Source organism: Rhinolophus ferrumequinum, chromosome 8 (genome assembly GCF_004115265.2).
Source record: "Rhinolophus ferrumequinum isolate MPI-CBG mRhiFer1 chromosome 8, mRhiFer1_v1.p, whole genome shotgun sequence".
In the NCBI taxonomy this organism is placed as follows: domain Eukaryota; kingdom Metazoa; phylum Chordata; class Mammalia; order Chiroptera; family Rhinolophidae; genus Rhinolophus; species Rhinolophus ferrumequinum.
The window spans coordinates 61,203,468-61,230,548 of record NC_046291.1 but is presented as its reverse complement, the minus strand read 5'-3'; the positions used below and the strand labels follow the sequence as shown (position 1 = coordinate 61,230,548).

The 27,081-nt window shown below is 36.2% G+C and overlaps 1 protein-coding gene across 1 annotated transcript in view; it reads left to right on the top strand.

Annotated features, from left to right (window-relative positions):
- Positions 1 to 3,727: 3,727 nt before the first annotated feature.
- The window catches only part of PSMD14 (proteasome 26S subunit, non-ATPase 14), an 89,718-nt gene continuing 66,364 nt past the window's right edge, over positions 3,728 to 27,081 (top strand). The window contains exons 1-3 of the mRNA XM_033112807.1: positions 3,728 to 3,904; positions 9,885 to 10,010; positions 12,285 to 12,336. Of these exons, the coding sequence (XP_032968698.1) occupies positions 12,289 to 12,336 (48 nt within the window). The 5' untranslated portion in view covers positions 3,728 to 3,904; positions 9,885 to 10,010; positions 12,285 to 12,288. The remainder of the gene's footprint in view (positions 3,905 to 9,884; positions 10,011 to 12,284; positions 12,337 to 27,081) is intronic.

The following is a 27,081-nucleotide window of genomic DNA, read 5'->3' as shown; positions in this document are numbered from 1 at the left end:
AACCATCACCTGAGCCTTCAATGAGTCATAATCTTTTTGTTGGTGGAGGGTCTTGCTTTGATGTTGATGGCTGCTGACTGATCCGGATGGTGTAGCAACGGATCAGTCTGTAGCAATTTCTTAAAGTAAGACAATAGTGAAGTTTGCTGGATCAGTCAACTCTTACTTTCATGAATGATTTCATGCTGTTTGATTGCGTTTTACCCACAGTAAAGCTTCTTTCAAAATTGGAGTCAGTCCTCTCAAACCCTTGCAGCTGCTTTATCAACTAAGTTTATGTAAAATTCTAAACCATTGCTGTCATTTCAACAATCTTTATAGCATCTTCACCAGGAGTAAATTCCATCTCAAGAAATTACTTTCTTTGCTCATCCATAAGAGGTAACTCCTCATGTATTGAAGTTTTGTCATGAGATTGAAGCAATTCAGCCACATCTTAAGGCTCCACTTCCAATTCTACTTCTCTTGCTATTTCCACCACATCTGCAGTTATTTCCTCCACTGAACTCTTTAACCCCTCAAAGCCATCCTCGAGGGTCAGAATCAACTTTCAAATTCCTGATAATGTTGATATTTTAATGTTCATGGTGCCCCCCAAAGAATTACAAAATTAATATCAAAGGTCACTAATTACAGATCTCCATAACAAATATAATAATAATGAAAAAGTTTGAAATATTGTGAGAATTCCCAAAAAATGAGAGACATGAAATGAGCAAATACCGCTGGAAAAATGGTGCTGATAGGCTTGCTCAACATGTGGTTGGCACACACATTCAATATGTAAAAAATGTAATATCTGCAAAGTGCAATAAATCAAAGTGAAATAAAAAGAGGTATGCCTATATTTGTTCCCCAGACTGGATAATCTCAACTGCCTTATATTCAAATTTGCTAATTTTTTCTTTCACCTAATCAAATCTCTGTTGAGCTCCCCCCACTGAAATTTTCACTTCAGTTATTTTACTTTTCAGTTCCAGAATTTTTATTTATTTTAAAAAAACACAATTTTTCTCTCTTTATTGATGTTATCTATTTGGCAAAACATTCTTCTCATATGTTCTTCTAATTTTTTTTTTTTTTTAAAGATTTTATTGGGGAAGGGGAACAGGATTTTATTGGGGAACAGTGTGTACTTCCAGGCCTTTTTTCCAAGTCAAGTTGTTGTCCTTTCAATCTTAGTTGTAGAGGGTACCGTTCAGCTTCAAGTTGTTGTCCTTTGAGTCTTAGTTGTGAGGGGCGCAGCTCAGCTCCAGGTCCAGTTGCTGTTTCTAGTTGCAGGGGGCACAGCCCACCATCCCTTGCGGGAGTTGAACAGGCAACCTTGTGGTTGAGAGGACGCATTCGAACCAACTGAGCCATCCGGGAGCTCAGCAGCAGCTCAGCTCAAGGTGCCATGTTCAATTTTTAGTTGCAGGGGGCGCTGCCCACCATCCCTTGCGGGACTCCAGGAATCAAACTGGCAACCTTGTGGTTGAGAGCCCACTGGCCCATGTGGGAATCGAACCAGCAGCCTTCGGAGTTAGGAGCATGGAGCTCTAACCTCCTGAGCCACCGGGCCAGCCCTGTTCTTCTAATTTTTAAGACATGGTTTCCTTTAGCTTTGTGAACATATTTAAAATAGCTTACTTTAAAGTCTTTATCTAGTAAGTCCAACATATAGGCTTCCTCAGGGATAGTTTGTTATTGATTTGTTTTACTCCTGTGTATGGGTATTACATTCTTTGTTTGTTTGTATGTATCATACTTTTTTTTTTTTAATTTTGAAAACTGGACATTCAAATAAAATGTGGCAACTCTGGAAATCAGATTCTACCCTTTCCCCAGAGTTTCTGTTTGTAGTAGTAGTTGTTGGTTTAGTGACTTTTCTGAATTCATTTTTTAACATCTTTATTCTTTGTTATGAGTGACCACTGGAGTCTTTGCTCAGTTGGCTTAGTGGCCATCTGATGACTGGACAGAGATTTCCTTAAACATGTTCAACTAATAAGTCTCCCAGTCTTTGCCAAGGGTCTTAGTATGTGTGTTGGGGCATGACTTCAACACTCAGCCAGGGAATTTACAACTCTACCTTAGCCTTCACTTCTTGATTGAATAGCACTTTAAGGTCAACTAGAGGTGAGAGCTTAGGGCTTTCTCAGGTCTTTCCTGAGCATTCACATAGCCCTAGGTATTCATACAACCCTAAGCATGCATATTACCTTTTAGATCCCAAGAATATGTTGGAGTTTTTAAAAAGTCCCTGTGGACATCTTATTCCCCAGCTTAATACTTTAGGGTGGCTGGAGCAAGGATGCTCCAAAGTTGAAGGATTTTTGATCCTTGTATTGAATGTTATAAGGAAACACTGGTGAAATTTAAGGAAAGAAGGGGTGTGACTGTATTTGTATAGCAGGAAAAAAATCTTTGTCTATGAAGTAGAGAATGGATTGAAGGGGGACAGACTGGAGACAGGGAGATCAAGGAGGTTATTACAACATTCTAGGATAAAAGCAATGAAGGCCTGAGTGATGGTTAGAGAGAATGGAGGAAGGAGAGTGGTGGATTGGGAAAGCTATTTTACAGATTAGAAACTTCATGATTTACAAGGTGATTAATTGGAAGGCCAGTGGGAACAGGTGAATAAGAGGGAAGCATCTACTCTCAGGTCTGATTAGGTAAAGTAGTTGAAGAATGGGGTCACTCATGGAAAAAAAAAAAGAAAGAAAAGAAAAATAGAGGAGATGCGGGTTTGGGGGAAAACATAAAGATGAAGATCCAAATGCAATTAGTATTACTTATGATTAAATAACCTATATATTTTTTAGATAGAGATGGAGTATCTGAGAGGGAAATTCTGTGTAATTGCCCTACTCAAATAGCCTTGGATTCAGATACTATAATTCCTCTTTCCCCGCCACACATTAGATTCATTACCATCTTGGTTTAGGAATATTTTAAAGATGCTTATTATTTGCAATGTATTTGACAAAATGAGTGGACTTGGTAAACATGCTGCCCTAAATAGAGCCTGTTCCTAAGTGTGCTAATAAACTTTCAATAGTCTTTTTTGGGGGCGCTTTTGTTCTCTCTGAAAACCTAAAACAGAGCAGATAATGGATAAAACTTGTTGATGCACGTTACACGGAGAAACTTGAGTACATCACTCCTTATGCCCTGTAAATTAAATTGAGTTTAAGATGGGTGATTTTAACATTTGGTAAACGTTGGTTTTCCTGGAAATCCAATCTTGGCAAAGCGGTCAAGCCAAGACGTTGGATAGAGGGCCCTATGGGAAGGAACATCTGACCGATTCCCCCTCTTTTTACCCCCCTCCGTTTTCTCTTTTGCTTCTCAGATCACCAAGTTTAGTTCAAGTGAACCTTCTAGTTTTCGAGTAGGGCCGCGGTGAATACCAGAACGAAAGGGATTCTGATCTCGGCAACAATGCAGTTCATTTCCTCGCCAGTCACCTCCCGGGCTGGGTAGGCCGGCGTCCCGATCTGGGCGGCAGCCTGGGCGTTCGGAGGTGGGGAGGAATAGGTGGGGGAGGAGAACAGGGAGGACGTCGGAGGCGCGGGATCGGGCTCCGCATTATTCCGCCCCGCCCTCCCAGCCGGGAACGGAGAAGCGGGACGGCCCCGCGCCGTCTGTCCTGGGCGCTCCTCTTGGGCTGCCCGCCCGACTCCCGAGTCTTCTTCAATTGGCCGTCGGGAGAACGGAAGCCGAAGCAGAGCGGTGAACCCGGAAGTGCTTCGCGGCGGTGGCCCGGGCGACTCTTTTGAATGGAATCGGGCTGATTCATCGCCGGTTCGCAGAGCTAGACCCGGCCGAGTCTGATCCCCTGCAGCCGCTGCCGCCGCCGCGTCACCGCCGCTGGAAGACCAGGCTCCAGACCGCGGTCCCCCGCCCCGCGCGCCTTCAGGTAAGACTGGGGAGACAGGCCCCGGAGGTCCGCAGAGACAGGCGCGCTAGGCCGCCGCCAGCCCCGGGCTTTCCTGAGTCACGTTGCCCAGCGGAGTTGCCACTGGAGGCCCGGGCCCTGAGGGAGGAGCCCAGGCTCCTTCATCTTCGCCGGCTACCGGGCTCGCTGGTGGAGTTAGGTCTGGATGTGGTCTCCATCCTCCTGGTGTTTCCGCTCTGCTGAATTCACATTTTGGGAATCTCTCCTTCGTATACAGGGATAACCCGTGTTTCTGTCCTCTGTTTGTGCTCTCTTGCTAGTTACTCCTGGTTTGAAACTTCAAAGCAGACAGAGGAAACTAGGGAGAGAGCGTAAAATTAACTTCTTCACTGAATGACTGTTTGCCTTGTCACTTGTCCTTCCCATAGGCCTTGACCTTTTTTCCTCTTAGTGTTAGGTTCTCAATTCCCTTCGAAAAATAAACAAAACCCCCAGAGATTCACTGGGTTTTAACCTTGAAAATCTTCAAAACAAAGCGTGGCTACTCCTGATATGCCTTCTAACTTGCTTTCAATTTGTCCGAATTGAGCAGTTGTAAGTAAATTGATAACATTTTCTGTTTTCAGTAAAGTAGAAATCTGCTACCGTGTGTTACCTCTTGGGACTTAATTTTGTTGGGGACTTGACTTCGTTTCTGTCAGAAGAAGAAAAATGTACAACTTTTTGAAAGAGTCTGATTATAAATCTAGTGACCGAGTGAAAAATTCTTGAAATTAAAATGGTATCAAAAAAAGTTGATAAAGATTTCATGGGTAAGGCAGGAAAGAGGCTTGAAAAATTAGCATGGAAATATAGTTCTAGGGTGAAAATGATTTTTTTTTTTTTACTGCTCTCAAGTTTGTTTTTACGACTGCTGACTTAATGTTTATGAGTAAAACAGTAAGACACTCACGGATAATGTTGAAATAACAAAAAAGAACTGAATACAGTTTTAGTGGAGATGGTTAACACAATGGTGACTTGTGTCATGTTAAGCCTACCAAATTATATGTGTTTCAAACAAATTGTATGGGTTATTGTGCATTTGAAGAGATTACAATACATAATGGCTCAGAATTAGCTACAGTTAAGATGGTTTTATGCCTTCTAACTTACAAATTGAAAGTAAATTAGAAGGTGTAGCAGGAATAGCCACACTTTGTTTTGAAGATTGTCAGGTTAAAAACCAGTGAATCTCTGGGGGTTTTGTTTGTTTTTTGAAGGAAGTTAAAAACCTGACACTAAGAGGAAAAAAGGTCCAGGCTTATGGGAAGGACAAGTAGCAAAGCAAACATTCGTTCAGTGAGAAAGTTAATTTTCTTCTCTCTCCCTTGTTTCCTGTGTCCACTCTGAAGTTTTTCAAAACAGGAATAAGTATCAATAGAGAACAATTTAGTGAAAAGCCTGAATATTACCCTTCATTTGTTCTAGAACAAAATTACATCTGGCCAACAGAAGAAAACTTTTGAAGTCATGATCTTTCAGTGAAGTCTCACCTGTTGAATTTGGGAGATTTTTACCCCCCTCCCCAGTTGCTTAGAAAATAATATATTGCTGTTCTAATTGAAAAGTGGGATTTTAACCTCTCTGACATATTTTCATGCTGTGTGTGTTTTTTTTTTTTTTTGTCATGTAAAACGGTGTGTTTAGTACTAAATTCAGAACTCATGTTTGCAAATCAGTAACAAGAACCACTTGTGTTTTTGTCAGGTTCTATTCAGATATTAACTCAGTTGGGAGATGGAAAAGTGGAAAATCATTTAACCTTTTGAAAGTACTGATATTTATTTTGTACTGTTTTTACCAATTAGGACACATTACTGTATGCATGACATATTGCATATAGTTAAACACTATTCCTGTTTTCTGGTAATGTTTTAAGTAAAGTTGATCATAACCATGAATGAGCATCTGAGCCCTCCACTTTTAGATAGGTGTAAAAGCTTGTTTTCGGTCCATAGACCTCTTGTATTGCTTTAATTTCTAAGAACTGGAAGTACTCTCTTTTATGTTATAGGGTAACACTTTCATTTTATGAACCCCTTTGCTAAATTCTGCAAAATTCAAGTCCCTCCTCCACTGTGATTCATGTAGTACTGTGAAATATGCCCCGTGCTTTGAAACTCACTAAACGGCAAACTATGTGGGCAGAAAAATCTTTGTTGGATGAACTTTATGCACATAAGACGGTGATGCTGATGACAGCCGCTAGCGTTCATTGTTTACTTAATATATGCCAAACATGGTGTTAAATATTGTTTATGTCTATTGTCATCTTTAATCTTCAAAACAACTCTGTGAGGTGGATGCTGTCATTATCCCCATCTTCCAGATGAGGAAACAGGTTGAGAGAGGTGACTGACCCAAGGACACAGAGCTAATAAGTGTTAAGTGGTAGAGCCAGATTTGAATCCTGGCACTTGGACTGCAGTCATAGCTCTTCACCCTCATGTACCAAGAAAAATGGTAATCACCATTTGCCATCTGGTTCCAGAGCACGTTTTAAATTTTTTTACACTTTTAAGTCATTTTATGAATAATTTACGGGTGTGAAAATAATGTTTTTAAAAATGTCATACAACTTTATGTTCTGTATTTCCCTGGTTTGGAAGGTATATGTATGTAAAATGGACAACATGCTTTGAATGTAATTAACTGCTCATCATCCATTATGCATAAACCTGAACCATATCCACCAGCTCACATTTCAAATACATCTTTAATAGGCCCTACCTTATTATATGTTCTGGTTCTCCTTGCACTTGCAATACTTGGTATGTGTGTATGTATGTTAACATGTACATAACATAAAATTTACCATTTTAATCATTTTTAGGTGTACAGTTCAGTGGCATTAAGTATATTATGCAACCATCACCACCACCATCGAACTCCAGAACTTTTTCATCTATCCAATTGCAATACTTTTGAAAACATTGACAGCTCATAATTTTGTTGATGGTCATCATCTTTGCTTACAAAATATTTTTGTTTTAGATTTATAAACACCAGTTAGTGTTAGTCCAGTGATTTTTCTTTTTTTATTTCTACATACCTATTTCCTTTTACTCACTTTTGTGTTAAACTTCATTATTGTTCACATATGAACTCTGTCAACATCATAAAAGATAAAAGAATATGTCACATATCTCTTCAGCAAAACAGGTTGTTGTAAAACTGTGTGATGAAGTCCTTGCTGAAGACCTAACTGGATGAGAATGTCATGTTTCTTTTTTGGTCTTAGAAATATATTGTTGTTCACTCATTGATCCTTTTAAGAAGTAATTTATTAAGGTGAAGTTTACATAACAAAATTAACCGTTTTAAAGTGAATAGTTAGTTCACTGTCATTTAGTACATTCACAATGTGCAGCTACTACCTCTATGTAGTTTCAAAACATTTCCATCACTCTAAACTAAAATCCTTTACCCATAAAGCTGTTTCTCCATTTTACTCCCTCCCCAACTCCTGGCAATCACCAATATGCATTATATCTCTGTGGATTTATGTATTTTGGATATCTCATGTAAATGGAATCAACATGTGACCTTTTTTGCATGGCTTCTTTCACATAGCATAATGTTTTGAGGTTCATCGCCATTGTAACATGTATCACTACTTCATTCCTTTTTGTAGATGAATAGTATTCCATGCGTTCCATTGTTTGTGTACACAGTACTAGAACTTATCTTTTCATCCTTTGTTGGACATTTGGGCTGTTTGCACTGTTTAGCTGTGGTGAATAGGGATGCTATAAACATGCATGTACATGTACTTGTTTTGAATATTTGTTTTTAATTTTTTTTGAATGTATATCTAGGAGTGGAATTGCTGGATCATGTGGTAATTCCATGTTGAACTTTTTGAAGACCTCCCATACTGTTTCCAGCATACATTGGTTCTTAAGTTTGAGAAAATGAATCTAGGATATTGTCATCTGAAGATGCATAATCTGAGATTTTGCTTATATCGGTGGTTCTCAACTGGGAGTGATTTTGCTCTTTCGGGATATTTGGTAATGTCTGCAGACATATTTTTTGTTTGTTTTGTTTTTAAGATTTTATTAGGGAAGGGGAACAGTACTTTATTGGGGAACAGTGTGTATTTCCAGGATTTTTTCCAAGTCAAGGTATTGTCCTTTCAATCTTAGTTGTGGAGGGTGCTGTTCAGCTTCAAGTTGTTGTCCTTTCAGTCTCAGTTGTGGAGGGCGCAGCTCAGCTCCAGGTCCAGTTGCCGTTGCTAGTTGCGGGGGGCGCAGCCCAGCATCCCTTGGATGAGTCGAACCGGCAACCTTGTGGTTGAGAGGACGCGCTCCAACCAACTGAGCCATCCGGGAGCTCGGCGGCAGCTCAGCTCAAGGTGCCGTGTTCAATCTTAGTTGCTGGCGGCATAGCCCATAGCCCACCATCCCTTGCAGGAGTCAAACCGGCAACCATGTGGTTGAGAGCCCACTGGCCCATGTGGGAATCGAACTGGCAGCCTTTGGTGTTTGGAGCATGGAGCTCCAACCACCTGAGCCACCGGGCTGGCCCTGCAGACATTTTCGAGTATCATGGCTGAGTGGGAGCTGCTGGCATCTAGTTGGTGGAGGCCAAGGATGCTGCTGAACATCCTATAATGCACGAGACAGCCTCCTACAACAAAACATTTTTTGGTTCTGAATGTCAATAGTGCCCAAAAAACGCTGGCTTATACCATCACTGTTATTGTCATCAACAGACTAAAGTGCTGTTACTTCTTTCTTTACATTCACCTTGTGATTCTCTAATAGCAAACCTTTTTTCTGTCAGTTCTCTTTGTCATTATGGGTGGAATATGGAAAATTCTGAATTCTCAAGTGTGTTCAGTGAAAGCTAAAAGAAAACAAAAAGATTACAAAGATGGTGTCTCTAGTCTTTTATATCTTTTTTGAAAAATGAAGCAATGATTTGGGCAGCACAGTAAAAACTAAAGGATAATGCAATACCTGTAATGTAGTTCACTATTGCATTATTTTGGATATCATTCTTCTGTTTTCTTATTTTAATCTTTTTGGCATAGTTAGGAACAATTGGTTATGAAATGATGAACTAATTCCTAGGATAATGAAATAACAAACTTTCAAGACATAGGACAAATAACATCACTAAGATTCCATAATACAGATTTGTAATAATATTGCAGTAGACCTATATGGTAATTACACAATTGAATGAAATTTGTTCTATTTAAAATATGATTAACTTTTCTCTTTGTTCTTTGAAACACCTCTCAAAAGACTAAAAATCACGAAATGTCAATTTTTACATATAAGTAGAACTCAAAAAAGAAACTTACAGGCAAAACTTGGATCCAAGGTAAATCACTAGGTTCTTTTTTTCTTCTTTAAATTTTATTAAAGTAATATATGTCCATATTTTAAAAAGTTGAATTATGCCACAAAGCTTATAATAAAAACTAGCAAATCACCTTCCCCACCCCAGAGTTCTGCTTCCCAGAGTCAACTATTTTCAACTCTTTGAGCAGATTTTTCTGGTTTTAATTCAAAATTTCTAAATAATGTGATTTTTTTTTCTGTTATTTTTCTGTGCAACTTGGATATTATTTATTAATTTCATACTCTAGGAAATTAACATTTAGTTTTCTGCACACACATCTGCATACACTTGTCCTTTTTCCATCTTCCAAATGTAGTTGTGTCACAGTTTTTGTTTAAATTGATGCTTTTTGTGTTATTATCACATTAAATTATAGCTGAGCCACATAGTACTATTGGGATTGTTGTGAGACCTGTCCTCATTGTAATCACTGTATTCTGTGGCTCCTTGAGATGGTATTTCATTCTGTACTCTTTGGAAATGGTGATTAAAAATCAATTTTGATTTCTATTTCGTTTTTAGGAATTTTGCTTCCTTTAAAGTTCTTGGGCACCTTTTCCTCCTTAGTTCTCAACATAATTATGTCTTATTTACTTTTTTTTAGGAGAGAGAGGAAAAAAAATATTTGGGAGAAACCATACCTGCCAGTATTAACGCTGAAGTCAAGAAGAAATTTGTCAGCGTCAACAAATTGAAGCTTAACACCACACGAGTTGTAGTTACTGATCAGGTGAAAATTAAAAATGTATTTTATTCTTACCTATTCTTTAACGAGATGATATAAAGATATTATAAAAATATATCACTTTTAACATACCAAATTGTAAATGAGATAACCAGGTTTAAGGGTCATTTAGGTAACTATTATTTTGGTTCTTGTTTGCTTCCAAAAAAGTAGTGTTATTTGGAACTTTTATAAATATATTTCGTTTTCAGAATTAGCATTTTTTAATTAAATCCAATGATCTTATCTTAAATGTTTTAGTTTGTTAAATATTTTTTCCTGTTTGCTGAGACGTCTAATTTTGCTAAAAACAGAAATTTGACCTGCCAGATTTTCTTTCCCTCTGCTCCCCACATCACTCATATATATTCACAGCATCTGGAGTCTGTGTGAAGTCATCAGAAACAACACAGGGGGAATAGATAAACTGAACACAGCTGGGAATCGACTTTGGCCTGGAATATATATAATGTCTAAAGTATACTGTATGTTAAGTTTTTTTTTCCATTTGTTTTTTAAGTTTGTAAGCTTGAAATAGTCCACAAGAAAAAAAAATTTTTTATTAATATATTCTAGAGAAATGTCTTTAATATTTTAAAATTAAAGATTTCTTTTTTCTCTCTACAACCTTTCAAAAGTGCTATGTTTGAATGTTCAGTTGAGGAATTTTAATGAGAATTTGATGGAGATTTTATACGTAAATGTTGCTATTAGGGACATGAGTTAAGGTTGTAAAGCAGAAATTTTACCTGGACTATCAAGTTTTCTTGCGTGCCTTTTCATTTTTTAAAATGAGTTTATCCGTTGTGAAGCTCACAAAGTTTTTGAGTGTAAGCCAGATACAAAAGTATATGATTTCATTTATTCTTTATAAGATTCAAAAATCTAATCTATGCTGTTAGAAGTTGGAATTCTACCTTTGCAGGGTGGTAGAGACTAGGAAGTGTACATGAGAGGGTTCTTAGGTGCTGATAATGTCCTTTTTCTTCATCTAGGTGTGGGTTATGGGGGTATGTTCACTTTGTGAAGATTCCATGGCTGTATCATTTATGTACTTTTCTATATTTAGATTTGAATAAAGTTTGCAATGTTAATGTTGCTAAATATTCAAGGATTAAATTGGTAACAGGATTCAACAAACATGATTAGGCAGTAGTGTAATGATCATACAAGTAGATTATTGAGTTTTACTTTGTATAGCAGTTCTAACTATTAAAACAACATGGACAAATGACTAATCTGTTAGTATTTAACTTAGAATTTCTTTGTAGTATTACCATTTTCTAAAGCATACACTTAGAAAGGAGAATACTTTTAAGGTATAGCAGCAAGTAGGAAAAAATGCTTCCTTCTCATGTTTAAAGTATTTAGTTGTACTGGATATTAATTTTTATGATTCAATTGCTCCTTTTTATATATTGGAGGTCATATTAATACCCTTTCTATTTCTTTCCTTTGATTTCTTCTGTGACTTTTTCAGGTGTATGAGAAGGTCTTCTGTAGTTATTCCAGACATAAAAAAAAAAAAATCAGATTGATATTTCGAAGTTAATCCTCTCTGTATTAACTCTTAAAATTATAATTGAGAACATAGCTGAATTTCCTTAGTAAAAAAGGAAACATCTGAAATAACACATCCACAGCATCTGAAATAACACAAAATATCTGCATAGGTTCTAGAGCACTATCATAATGCACTTAATGTTTATAATATTTCTTTTAGTATAATGAGTTCATTTTTAAAAAGCCTTTGATGCTAATTCAGAGATCCATAATCTGCTCACAATGTCTTTTGCATGTAGTTTTGATGATAACTGACAAGCTGTAAGTTAATTAGCACAGAACTTACTAATGAGGATGTTAAAATTTAATTTAAAAGTGAGGATTTTTATTTGTACACTCTGGACAAATTGAAGGAAATTCAATCATACATATGATAAGCATTTCAGGCACTTTTTCCTCATTCAAGTACTTTATTAGCTAACAATAAGAAAATAAATTAACTTAATGATAGAAAAGTTTTGAAAGTATGCTAAGATTGCTTGTCTTTAAAACTAGGGATATCCCAAAACCAAAGCAAGTAAAATAAGGTTTCTTAATTAGCATGGAAGACAGCTTCTTGAATTAATATGTGGTGTTAATTAACAGGAAGTCTGATGTTGTGTTGTAATTACCACCAATATTTTTGACATACTGAGTGACTGAAGGTGAATTATATAGATAGCAATTGAGTAAACACTTTTGTGCTTAGGAACGTTTTCCTTTGTTTCTGTTTTCTAGAAATATGGACAGACTTCTTAGACTTGGAGGCGGTATGCCTGGACTGGGTCAGGTTAGTATATAGACTCTCAGTATTTCTTTGTGTGTAAATTGCAAGCTTTTCTCTATCCAAAGAGAAAGAAATCACTCCTAAGAAAATCACCTCATAGATAACCTTATTGCTGGTTGCTGTATTGCAACACTAAATAACATTATCTTAATTTAATTTTGTCCTGGGAGTAAGAATTTTCGCTATTTGCTTTGATTTAAAATTTTGGGATATTTAGTTAAAAAAGGCACTAAAACTGTCTTATTTCTGGGTGTACAATGTAGACTTTAGAAGTAACACATGAAAAAGTAAACATGGCATCCTCTTGGGAAGATACAGAAAACTGACTCTTAAAATGTTTGTATGTACCATCCTAACACTGATAAATTCCTGCTAGTAATTAAGATTTGGATGAATTAATAAGTAATATCTGTTTCTTTAAATTTGGTATATATGGTTTCTTTTACATTCTTATTAAAATTAAATGAGTTTTCAGTTGTTTTAATATCATTTATCTTGTTCCATGTTGTTGTTGGGCAAATGGACTCTATAGATTTGCCTTAGGATACTCTATCTGCTTTCTGTTAAAGAAGAAATTTCTGCCTCTTTTGAGTTCTGTACAGATTATCTTTATAGTCCTCCATTAATTAACAAAAGAGATGACTGTCATTCCTTTCCTGAGATTTATGTAATGCATTATTTTATGACCAAATTTTGAGAATATTTTTATAACCCACCTTTAGAATCCTTTTAGTTATCAACTTTCCATCATTCCCATATCACTGTCAATGACTTTGTCTTCCTTCATTCAAAGTAGTCTGTATTTTGTGTAAGAAACAGTTTTGCTTGAGATTTTATGAAATTTTCAGTGGTTTAGAGGCACTTTTACAATAATTATTTCATTAGGTCTTTCATGGTTTATGACTAATACATTTTTTTAGAAAGGGGAAATCATTTTGTGCTTCTACATTGCATCCTTGTATCCTTCAGTTATTTTTTGTTTACTTTTGTTAGTTTTGAATGTTCTCATGTTCCTGTACTGTCATCCTATTTCTTCATGATTTTTCAGTTTTATAAGATGTAATCCATGTTCTTAAGAGGCCTGAGCATCTCTGAACTTGACTCTTCCACAGATGCTGTCATACTTTTGTAAGCTTTCTAGATAGCGTCTAGAATTTCCCTAACTTATTCTGAAAATGGCAATAACAATGTTAAGGCATATAAAAGTGTCTGAAGTGAGCTGAGCTGATATGTAGATATTGCAGATTTATCTGCAAATTAGGTAAGGATGTTACCTTAGAATTCTTAAGGGAAGTTGCATCAAATTTAAATACTGAAATAACTTTCCTTAAGCATTAGGGGCAATAAATTATATATCCATGCTGGGAAATTGCTGGACATGAAATGATGGTTTTACTGACCACAAATTGAGCTACATCACATCTCAGTGACCACTGCAGACCTTTGCATTAAGTGGAAAACTAGGTGTTTGTTCACTAACCTCGCTTTGGTTTGTAACAATTTAATCAGCCCCTGTGTCCTCAGTTTGTATTCTTATTTGAACTTAAAAATATGTTACTTGAGAATTTGTCATTTCATGTGTGTGTTTCATCTTCCCAATTAGATCAGATGACAAACTTTTAAGGGAATCATTTGTGGATTCTTATTTCTGTGATATCTCCTTTATCAAATGCTAGGTGTTCAATGATTACATTTTTGTCCTAGAACTTTATTTTACTTTTGTTCTAGACTAACTTGACATATACCTATGATGTTACTTCTGCAACATGAAATGTTAAGTGTGTTATCTTTTAATAAACAGGAATAAAATTTTAAGTGTATTGTTTGCTTTTAATAAGAAGTCAAAGATCTTTGTATTCATAATAGCTACTCTTGCCATTGGGTAATGCATAGTAGCCAATAAAAGTAGAAAAGGTGACATAAGTTGTTTTATCCTCCCAAAATCAGTGTTACTGTCTTACCATTTAATGGAAAGGGCAGGATTTCATCATAAATAGTTTTCCACAAAACTTGCTGGTAAATTTGCAGAGGCCCTTTTAAAACATGGAAATGAGAGCAAAATAGGGTTCTCCATCCATTCAAAGGACTCTGCTTTCTCTGAATACAGGTAACCTTTCTTTTTTCCATGGCTAATCCTTCTGTGTATTCGCTGATCCCATCACTTCTTTTGAAACCTTGCTCATCTCCATTGACCCCCTTCTCTGCCTACAAAGATGTTTAAGTCTCCTGTATCCAAAAATTAACAAAACTTAATTGCATCCCTCCATTAAACCTTTTCTTCCATTTATTTCTAGAATTCCTGAAATAATAGCTTATATTCACAAGTTCTACTTCCTTACCTCCACTGACTCTCCTGAGATTATATTCTGGCCTCCTCCATTACTGTACTGTAATTGCTCAAATTGCCAAGTCTATTTGCCTACTTTTCGTTCTCTTCTAACTGGACTTCAGTATTCCACACTATTTACAATGTCTTTCTTAAAACTTTCTCTTCCATTAGCTTTGTCATGGTACTTCCCCCTAATTCTTCATTATGGTGTCCATACCTCCAAAATAATTTCATTTAAAGTTTTATTTTTTTTTAATATTACATTTTTAAATGTTAATACTTGAACAGTGGTATGCTAAAATCATTAACTTGGTGCAGTTTCCTACCTCAGTATGACTTATCATTAGTCTGACGCTGAAACAGATGTTTTGTTAGAACTATTAGAATTTGTAAACTAATAGCTTTAAATTTCAAATGTGTTTTTTTAATTTATTTTGCCAAAATGCTTACTAACTTGAAATTACTAAAAGATGTGAGATGATTGTGTTAAAAGCATTTACTGCTATAATTTGACTACCTGATTGTCCTTACCCCTACCGAGGTCTGGACAACTAAACTTTCCAAAGGCAGTGAAGGTAAAACCCAAGAGATGGGCATAGCCAAAGCATAGTCTCCAGTCTCTAAAAGTTTTAGTTGAAGTCTCTGGGTCCAGTTTAGCTTTAGAAACAAAGTAAGCTTAAGAGGCAATGAAACTTAAGTAAAATGTGAGTGACATCTATCTTGTCTTGTATTGAATTTGTTAGGCCAATATTTTGAGTTTCTGTGTATCTGGTGTTATGCTATAGGGAATACAAAGGTAAACAAGAACATCTTAATCTAGGGGCCTTAAATTCTAGTAGATACGTGGCAATTCTGTCTGGCTTGTGTTAACTACTTTGAATGAGTGGATACTAGTGCTCATTATAAATGTGATTTGTAATATAGTGGGTGTAGTGTTTAATTTTTTCCACAAAAAGGGAACAATGGGCCTGAATTAATGTGATGTTTGAGGTAAATTTTGGAATATATGCCAAGACATACTCAGAAAGGCTGGGGAATAGGCGATGTAAGGGGAAATAATGGGGAGAGAAGCTGGTAAAAGAGTTTGGAGTAGATTATGAAACATGTTGAATGTCACGCTTAGTGATTTTTACTTTTTATCATATAGACATTGTAGTTTCATGAAGATTTTTTTTTTTTTTTTAGCAGAGTTGTGAGATAACTCAGTTTGTGTTTTTGAAAATTCTAGTGGTAGTTTGGGTTATAGGTAGAGGGGAAGAGATTAAAGGCAAAGTCATCAATGATATGAAATATTTCTGACTTTTTATGTTCCAGGCACATTGTAGGATTATACTTCTCCATTATTTTTGAAGTAGCCTGACCATGATTTTGCTTTGACTAATGGAATGTGAGTTGGAAATTAACAGGTCACTTTTAGGTGGAAACGTTGATAATCAGTGCGTGAATTGCCTACTCTGGTTATCAAGGACGCATGGAGATGGAACCTTCATAGCTAGGACCCTGAGAGAGAATGACATACAACTTGCAAGTCAGAAGTCCTGTGATTTTTGGGTGAAATGCCCTGATCTTTTTGGTCTCTAGTTTTTGTTCTAAGAAACCTGGTGTAGGCCAAACTAAACCCATACACAGGCCCGTGTTGCCTGTAAGTGATCAGTTTCTATCTCTGATACAGACCTCAGTAATTTCCAGATGCAAAAATAAGGGAAAATACTGTATGTAGATGAGTAATCAGAGAAGGCTTTCTGAAAGGGGTGAGATGTAAGCTATATTTTGAAGGATTATTTCAGGTGGCTAGACTTAAAATAATTTCATGAATTGGATATGATCTATTTTGTTATAACTCATGAATTCATACAGTATATAGATTTTGTATATATAACTAATAACCATTTTGGTTTCTTATTGTAGGTCTTGGAGTAGAAATGTTCTTTGAATTATTTGTCTTTTAGGTTTTGGTCTAATGTTTTATAAAAAAGATTAATTTAACATTGCAATGGGGGAAATCACTGGAATAAATGAAGAAATAATACCGTTTTCATGGATGAGGCATCTTAATATCACATTCCAATTCTCTTCAATTAGTCATAAATTCAGTGTAGTTCCAATAAAAATACCAACCAGAATGTTCATGGAATTAGAAAACCGATTCTAAAATTGATATAGGAGAAAACAACCCAAGAATAGCAAAGAAATTCTTAGAAAGGAAAATGAAACTTGCTCTACCAAATATCAAAATATATGTTAATGCTGTATGACTCAAAGAGTGTTATATTGGTATAGATCAGTATAGTCAAATAGAAAGCCCAGAAATAGATATGTACATATATGGCAACTTAATTTGTAATAATCGATGGTCTTAAAAATTAGTGGGGAAGGAGAGACCTGTTCCTTAAACGATGCTGAAAAGCAAGGGGTTTTCTATTTGAGGGGGGAGAGCTAATATTAGATTCTTCCCTTATTCCATACATGAAAGTGCATATACTAAATGAAGACCTAACAGTAGAAATCAAAGTTTATAATTTTGGAGGACATACCCATTAGGATGGCTATTAATTCAAAACAAAACAAAACAAAAACAACTGTTGGTGAGGGTAGACCCCTGTGTATTGCTGGTAGAAATGTAAAATTGTGTGACCTCTGCAGAAAACAGAATTACCATACGATCCAGCAATTCCGTTACTGGGTATATACCTTGGGAATTAAAAAACTCAGGTGTGTGTACGCAGTGTTCATAGCAGCATTGTTCACAATAGCCAAAAGGTGGGAGCAACTTGTGTCCATTGATATGTGAATGGATAAACAAAATGTGATGTATACGTACTATGGATATTATGAGCCTTAAAAAGGAAGCAAATTCTGACACATGCTATAACATGGATGAATCTTGTAGACATTATGCTAAGTGAAGTAATAAGCAAGTCACAAAAGGACAAAATATTGTATGATTCACTTACATGAGGTACTAGAGAAGTCGTATTCATAGAGACAGAAAGAAAGTAGGATGGTGGTTGCCAGGGATTGGGGGCCGTAGTCGAGTAAGGAGTTAGTGTTTACTGGGTACAGTTTCATTTTGGCAAATGAAAAGTTTCTGGAGATGGATAGTGGTGATGGTTGCACGACAATGTGCATGTATTCAGTGCCACTGAACTGTATACTTAAAAATGGCTAAAATGATCAATTTTATGTTAATGTGTTCTACCACAATAAAAAATTCAATTATATCTTTAAAATGAGATCAATAATGTCTACCTTAGATGGTTCTCATAAGGATAAAATAAACTCAGACGTGAACATGTCGGACACACACAGTAGATAACTGCTCAAATGTTTTTTCGAAGAAAATTTTATGTCCTTATGACTTCAAAATAGGAAAGCATAACTCTAAAGAGAAGATTGATAATTTTACTACCTCAATACATTACTAACTCTTGTCTCAATAGACAGTAGAAACAAACTTAAAATGACAAGCAATAGAGAGAAGATAATTTGCAACACATTTGTCTACAATACATTTAACAGAACCCTAAGTCAGTAAGACAATAAAGATAACCTTATAGAATAAAAACAAAACATGAAATGGAAATTTGTAGAATAAGAATTGCCAACAAGCATATGAAAAGATACTCAATCTCACTGTATATCAGGGAAATTAAAATTAAAACAACTATTAGCTCTTTTTTTTTTTTTAACAGAAGTCTGTTGTATTAAGTGTTAACGAAGATTTTGGGAAGCAAAAATTCTCATGTAAACTTTTTTCCTTAGGGTGGGTTGGTGTGGGGTGTGGGTGTTTTAATTGATTAATGATTGTATCTCAGTGCTTGGAGCATTACCTGGCAAATAGAAGATCATAAATATATGTTGAATGAACAAACTGTGGAATATAAATGGTTGAAATCACTTGGAAAGCAATTTGACAATCTCTGGCAAAGTTGAAAATGCCCTGACTTCTATGACTCAGCAATTCCGTTTATGTATTCACTTTAGAGAAACTCTTAACACATGTGTATCAGGAGACATGTTTAATAATATTCATTACTACATTGGTTGGATCATTGAAAAATGCAGAATACTTAAGCATCTATCTGGCAAAATGTATCATGATGGAACATTATGCAGCAGTTAAAATAAACTAGACTCTGTATATCAGTATGCATAATAGACCTTATAAACATATTAAGAGGAAAATTCAGGTTGTAGAGGGTTATATGCAGTATGAAAGCATTAGCATTAATGTAAAAAACATAAAATAACACTTTTTTAAAGGGTACTGTCATGCAGGAGACCCTGCCCGCTGCACCATTTGTCGTGCAGGGAGTCATGCAGAGTCTCTGGTCCCGCTCCCCACATAAGAACGCAGGACATGATGAGGCCAAAAAGGAACACCCACGGAGCCATAGGTAGGGGAGTCACACCACTATCCTCTTGCTGGCAGCTGGGTTAGAGAAACAGGAAACAGGAGCCATACAATTCCCAACCCTCACTGCGCCGCTTGCAGGCTCAGCCACCATCTTTTGCTAGCTCCCATTTTTTTCTGCTAGTGTAGCCACAGCAGTTATATTAGTGGCCAATGGCTCACGGGTTACAGCTGACGGCCAACTAGCCACAGCTGATGGCCATTTGATCCCAGTCGATGGCCATTTACTACCTGAGCCAGCACCTTTCTATGTGAGGCTGAGAGCCTGGAAACTGCTTTTTGGGGCTCTGTCCCCACAGGTGCATAACTCTTGAATAAAAGCACTGTCCAGTAGAACTTTCTACAATGATGAAAATGTTCTATATCTCCACTGATAGAGTGGCCACTGGCCACATTTGGCTTTTTTTTTTTGGACATGTGGCTTTTAAGCCCTTGAAATGTGATTGGAGCAACTAAAGAATCCAGTTTTAAGTTTTATTTAATTTTAATTTTGATAAATTTAAATTTAATAGACACATGTAGCTGTTGAGTCCATGCAAAGTGCCTAGTATGACCGCAGAACTGAATTTTTAGTTTTACTTAAATTTGTGTGGTCACATGTAGCTGTGGCTATCGTCTCGTACAGCACAGGCCTAGTAACCCACACCAAATTCACGAGAGTGAAGGGAGCCTGAAGGAACTTCTACTCTTACGTAATGTTCTCTGTTTTTAGTAAACAAACAAAAACAAACGAACAAGTCAATATAACATTAAATAATGTTAAATAATATTTTCCTTTAGTACTTTCTTTAAAAACCACCAAATAAAATAAAATCAGAAATTCCTTTTATTGTTCAGTGCTTGTTCTCATGCCTTGCTTAAGCATTCCATATTCTCCCTCAGTGGAGTTGAAGAGGACAACACACTAGAGAGGCTGCCAGAGCAGAGATCACCTAGGGCCTCGTACAAGAGTCTCCTGAGTGCGTTGTGAAATCATGACAGATTTTTGAGCAAAGGAATTATGCTTTTCAGACTCAACATTTTTAAAGAACCTGGATACTCTGGATTGATGTGAGAAGGCAAGAATGGAAGCAGAGACATGAAGCTACTACAACACTGTTTTTAAATTACAGATTTTGATGTTTATTTTTATCGTATATTTACCAGCTAGAGAGATTCTGACGGGTCTTGAGCCAACATGGATTAATGTGTATAATGAATCTTTATACCTGTCACATTTGAAATAAAACCATTTATTTACCACTGGGCAGTAGCATGAAAATGAGCAGGCTTTTACAAAAGGCTTTTTATGAGTTCTCTTTATGTTCCTTGAGCTCTGTAACCTGTCTGTATTGACAGTTTTTATATGCTGATGGATGCTTCTGGTTACCACTTTTTCCCTTTGGTTCTTTGAGTAGGTATCCTGATGTGATCCTCTGAACATTTACAAAGACCTTCCTAAACATTGGTATATTAATTAGGCCATTTTTCTTCCTAGTAGGAAGTAGGGAAGGGTCAAGAAATTTTAATTGTTTTTCTTCTGTGCTTAACTACAGATAGTGATTTTGCTTTAGAAACAAAGCAAAAATACAAGTTGCCTTTAAAAGTATAGTTTCTAATCATTGTGTTCATATATTGAGCTGATGTTTCTTTTGTAGAAAATTAAAGAGGTCAGGTCAAAAGCAAGCTAATTACAGCATACGCTTTCTAGTTGTCATTGTAGCGTTGTTCTTAATAGATATTAAACCCCGTGAAAAATATGCTCCTGAGAGATCTCAAATCAATTCTTAAGAGTTCTCAAATAAGTAAAGGGGAAACAGATTCCTGGTGGTGCATTCTAGTTAATCTGTGTCGTTCTGTTTGAACATTCTAGTTGTGACTGGTCTGTCAAGGACAAAGGTCTTTGATATTTGTGATTGTTAAATTTCAATTTTGATATGAAATTACCCTAAATAATTTTGAATTCTTTAGAACATAAGGGGAGCAGTGACATATTTTCAGTTACAGTGAAATTGTCTTCCAAAATTAATACATTCTGATGAAATAGGAAATCAAAATTATGAGGGAAAATGAAACGTTAAGATTTTAAATTTGAAGTCAAGGATATGGTGGATCTATGACAGCTGATACCGTTTTTGATAGAAAAGGATATATGGGATGAGAAACGAGAAGATACGTCTGTCTAATATAGGAAATTAAGATTGTAATATAATCTCAGTGTTCCAAATGTATGGGGATGTTATGATCATAACACTTCAATTTGTTTCTTTTCCCTGCCCTTAACATTGTTTTACATGTTTGGTTTACTGGTTACATTACTCATTTGATACATTGATCTGTGGGTTTCCTGTCTGAAACCTGTATAACATAACTTCTAATTTTTCATATTATCATTTGGACAGTTCTGTAGATATCATACTCTTTTAAAATCTGGGCAGACATGAGCAGTGTCTCCCACAATATACATTCAAGGTGGTTCTTTGTGGGATGTTATCTGGGTTGAGTGCCCTGGAAGCAAGCCACCTGATCAGGGCAGTGGTTTCCGCTGGACAGCCTCCCAGTGCTGCTTTTCAAACTGTCTCCAGTGATTTCACAGGCTCTTCCCTCCAGGAGACCGAATGCCACGTGTGTTGGGCACGGTGGGGGTGGGGCTTAGGGACAATAAAGAGTAAATTAATAATTATGGTAGTTATACTTTTTTTTTTATGGTAGTTATACTTTTCTCTTACTCGTATATACATTTCTCCTCTTTTTACTCGATTGCATTCCTACCTGCCTATGGTAGCTCTCTGTTAAATAGTTCTTTATTCCCTAGTGTTGTAAACACCAGAGACTGAGTAATTGGAAGCAAAATGCTTATCAGAAGTAGATAGTAAACTGACACAACCTTGTTTTGGAGAAGCAACCCTCTGTTTTATTGAAAAGGTGTTTGTTTGTTTTTTTAATTTCATGGGAATCTATTTCATTTCCTAGCAGAATACATTTTTTGTTACCATTATATAACTGTCGCTATAGGGAGATAATTTTTATTTTACTTTAGTATTCATCTGGTTGCATAGTTTCTGGCTACTGTTTCTTTCACATTTGCTGGTTCTAGTTACTACTCACATTTCCTAATTTCTATTTTGTAGACTAAATGAGATCTTTGAATATTTTATAACTCAGTCTTTCTATAAGGCTCTTTCTTGAGGGTTTCCTTGGGGGCTATGAGAATTTTAGTAATATAGGGAGATAGCCAGATACTTTGAACAGGGGATGTAATTATGTATCAGTGGGATCTAGAGCAAATGTATGTATTTGTAAAAAGAACCCACATATTTTGACAATTTTATCAGGATTCCCTTCTAGAATTTATGGAGGTGGAGTGGGGGAGGGGGTGAGAGCCAAATGGACTAATGCTGAGTGCCTCCCATGTTTTGATGGGAGAGGTGGTCTGTGTATTTAATCTTCTCATTTAGTCCTCACAACAATCCTACATGGGTAGGGATAATTATTTCCATATTGTAGGGTCGAGTCACAAAACTAACAAGAAGTGGAGCTAGAGTTGGAACACAAGCCTTTCTAATGCCAAAGCCTATTTTTCATCAACACCATTTCCTCAGATTATAGTGTTGTCACTGGCTACTTGCTTCATAAATTTAAAAACCTTAAATAGTCTGGAAATTTGTAATGCAAAATGTAGGTGAAGAGTAAGATGCTTTCTTTTTAAATTTTAGGAAACAAAATATTTGAAAGGGTTTTTCTTTATTCTGACATGTAATACTTGGTCCATATTTTAAGAATATTTAAGGAATGAATCAATACTTCATTCATTTTATTCCCTATGGTAATGTATATCTTGACATATTGATAAAGGTAGAAGATACACATAGTACAACTTTTTAATGAAGGTTTACATTTCTTACTCCTTTTAATTTATAAAACATTTCCCTTACTATTCAGAAACTGATTAGTACTCTGCCAAAATATGTTGTTCTATTTAAAAAATTATTTTGGGAAAGAGACTTCTCTTATTAAGCTAATCTGAATGACCAATCTTGTTGTACCTTGACTTGTAATAATGGAAGAAGAGGTACAGAGAGCTGTTTTATTTGAATAATAGACTTGCCAATTAGCCATCAAGTGCTTCCATCTGTGAAATTGTTGATCAGATGGGTTAGCTGGGATGTTTCCAGACTAGGGCATCATAAATGGCACTTGAAAACTGTCACTTTGATGATGAGGTTTCAAGTATTACACTGCTTGATGCGGTAGAACCTTTATTTCCTCTTGCAGTACCATGTTTTTTCAGAACATACTGATCCCACTTATGAATTCTGTGGCATCAAGAGAACTTGGGAGACCTGCCACTGATGTAAAGTTCTGTTTAATCTGCTGCTCTGGCCTGTGCTGAGATGAAACCAGAGTGTTAACAGCTTCTTTCATGGCTTTCACAGTAACGTTTGGTTGTCTGACTGGCACAGGCAGGTGATGCTCTTGCCTGCGGGCCACAGAGCTGGCACACATGGGTAAGTTTCTTTGCACTTTCCCGTTTAGTATAAACTCATTTTCAAATGTCTCATTCCCTTCAATAAACGTATGGTAGTCTAAGGCCACACGTAAGAGATTTCTACATGTAGCAATTGTGTGAAATGAATTTAACACATGCCCTATACATTTTTAAGGATGTAAATTACCGGTCATTACTACATTTTAAAATTTGTTTACTAATAACTTGAAAATAAACATTTCTGGAAATCATTGTCATGTTCTTCCTCACTGTGCCACAGCTTCCTTCTTGGGTCTTACATTTTGTAGGATGTTTTCTTTAGTAAGTAGACCTCCTTGAATGATTGTGGATATGATTAGGTAGTGGAGTCCCTGGATGACATTCCTATCTGATAGGACCGTACTATGCTTTTGTTTCCCTACAAACCCGAATTCCTGAAATTTGGGCAGGCTTCCTGGTCACTAGTCTGTGCCCTTGTCACTTTGTAGACACCAGCTTGGCCTTCTTTCTGCCCGGCACAGACCTCTGAGCTGCCCAAGCTCTCTGAAAGGCAGTGTGTATTGGGCTACAGTGAAAGGCGCTGCTGTGGAGCTAGACTAGATCCAAACAGTGGCTGAGATCCCTGGAGCGGGAACTGAGAATGAGAATGCAGTGTTCACGGGCAGGAAAGCAGGTGGTTTGGGATTCTGTTCCTATTCATTTTTCTTCCAGGGTAGATTTTCATGTGTTAGCATCATCCCCAGATCCTTCCACCTCCCAGAGCTGACCATCTTCCAGTGAGAAAAGTACCTGTTCAGATGTTTTATTGTTTGTTATTTTATGGTACCTGACTACTGTGCCTTTTTTGTTCTCAAAGGTTTGGCTGTTTCCTCTCCTAGGCAAAAATGCCAATAGTTAGTATATACCATTGGTTAAATAACAGGTTTTCATTTTATAGATGAGGACATTGAGGCTTATAGCAGTTAAGTAACTTGTTCAGTGTATTAATAACGTTTGAAAAAAATGTGATTTCAGAGCAGAACGGAAAGACTATGTTGCTTTTAAGTGCTCTTCTGTAGAGCATAAAACGGGAGTACGTATAAGAAGAGAAATAGATGTGACAGTGTGACCTTGTGCCTTCCTTCCCAAAAGAATAGAACTTTCTCCTGTGCCTTTTGGCCACAGCTACTGTTTTATGCTTTGTAAGCATGTTTCTTCTACTTCTTCTGTCCCTGTTCCCTAATTCCTCAGAAATAGTAACTCTCATCTTTTGCATATAATATCCCAAATAGTATTGTGACTAGATGAATGCTTCATAAATTGAGGGCAGTAGTCAGGAGTATTTCTAGGAAATCTTGGAGAGGTGATTTCTATTCTTTATACTCTGTTATACCCCAGATCTTCTGAGTTTTTTTTTTTTTTACTTCTAATTAGCATTAATCAAGTTTTTGGAGAACTAAACAAGGAATTTTAAAATAAGTAAATAGTTATTTTTAAAAAAGTAGTATTTGACATGTTACAGAGTTCAGAAATTATAACTGTGTATATGTTGAATAAGTGTCCTCGCTGTTTCTGTCCCCTTCCCTAGAAACAATCACTGTTAGCATTTTCTCTCTGTCTTTCCAAAGATATTCTATATCCGTCTTGTCCAATAGAACTTCCTGTGAGGGTAGAAATGTATTATACCTAGCTGCTGAATGTGATGGCCAGTCAATGCCTTGTACATTTTGAATTTTTTTCAGTTTAGCTGGTGGGAGCAGGCACTATTTCCAGTGCTCTGTGAGAGGTAGGTACTTACTCTTTAATCCTTTCGGGTGGTTGTTTACCCCAGCCTTTGGTAGTTTTCTCACACGCACTGATTAGTACTCAGCTGAATACTCAAGGAGGACCCTCAGAAGATCACTAAGATTTTCTTTCTTTGCAGCTATTTTCTCTCTGGTACACTGTACTGATAACTCTCACTGCTTTGGTTTCCCAGTCATCTCAGCTCTATCACCTCAACTCAGGAAGTCCGTTGTACTCTGCCTGCTCCTTCCCCCAGACTGTAGCCTAGAAACTGTCTAAAGGCAATGAGTGTTTCCCCGAAAATAAGACCTAGTCGGACAATCAGCTCTAATGAGTCTTTTGGAGCAAAAAGTAATATAAGACCCAGTATTATATTATATTATATTATATTATATTATATTATACCCAGTCTTAGAGTAAAATAAGACCAGGTCTCATATTAATTTTTGCTCCAAAAAATGCATTAAAACTGATTGTCTGGCTAGGTCTTACTTACGGGGAAACATGGTACATTATTTTTGGTTCTCAAAGATCACCGTCTTTTGTTGCCTGATCAACAGTGTTGTACAAAGTACTCTTTCATATAGTTTTATCTGGTTTTTGTTTGTTTCAGGTGGGAATATCAATTTAGTTCCTGTTACTCTGTCTTGGACAAAAACATATATCTCTTTTATTTACTTTTTAATTAGAAAATTTTGTGGTGGACTGGATATTCTAGATGGAATTCTCTTTTCTACTTGAACTTTAGAGAGATCAGTATTAAAAATGTACTTAGATTTATAAGAAAATATACAGAAATTGAATAGTGAATTGAAACCAAATTAACAGAATGTGCTATTTTTAGTATTCAGAGGTACTGAATAAATAAGATAGATATTGTTGTGTGGACACATAATATTAACTATGTAGGGCAGGATTTCTTATACAATATAGATAGCACAAATACTAAAGGGGCAAATTGATAAATTAATTTACATTGAAATTTAAAATTCATTTTCCTTTAAAAACATTATAAAACAGTTAACATTTGCGGAGCCCTTACATGTGCAGGCACTGTTCTAAGTACTTTAAATATATTAACTCATGTAATCTTTGCAACAACTGTATAAAGTTGGGTGGTTGTTATCCTCATTTTTCAGATGCACCTGAGGCATGAAGAAATGTAAAAAACAAAACAGCCACAGATGGGGAAAGATATATCTAACATATAATGGACACAGCAGTAGTTATTAATATATATATCTTCAGCTTCTACAAATCAGTAAGAAAAAGACATATTTTTTAAATGGACAAAACATATACGAACATTGGAAGAAACGTGAATGGTCTATAAACACGTATAAACTAGTGTAGTGTAGTGCACGACCATTTTGGAAAACATTTAAAATCTAGTAATGGTAATAATTTGCCTATCCTACAACCTAGCAGATCTTTTCCCAATTATGTTCCGTATGGAACATTTCCCAGGTGGGTACAAGGACATTTATAACAGCATTATTCATAACAGGGGCTGTACTTTCTTCTTAAAGGGCCAGATAGTAAATATTTTAGGCTTGTGGACCAAATGGTCTCTGTTGCAACTACTCAATTGCATTCTGTCATTATAGTGTTAAAGCGCCCGTACATAATACAAAAATGAATGGGCCTGGCTGTGTTCCAGTAAAACTTCATTCACAAAAGCAATCAGCTGGCTTGCCTACCGGTCATAGTTTGCTGATCTCTAGACATAATATCAAAAAATGAATTGTCCATTTGTAGGGAAATGTGTCCATA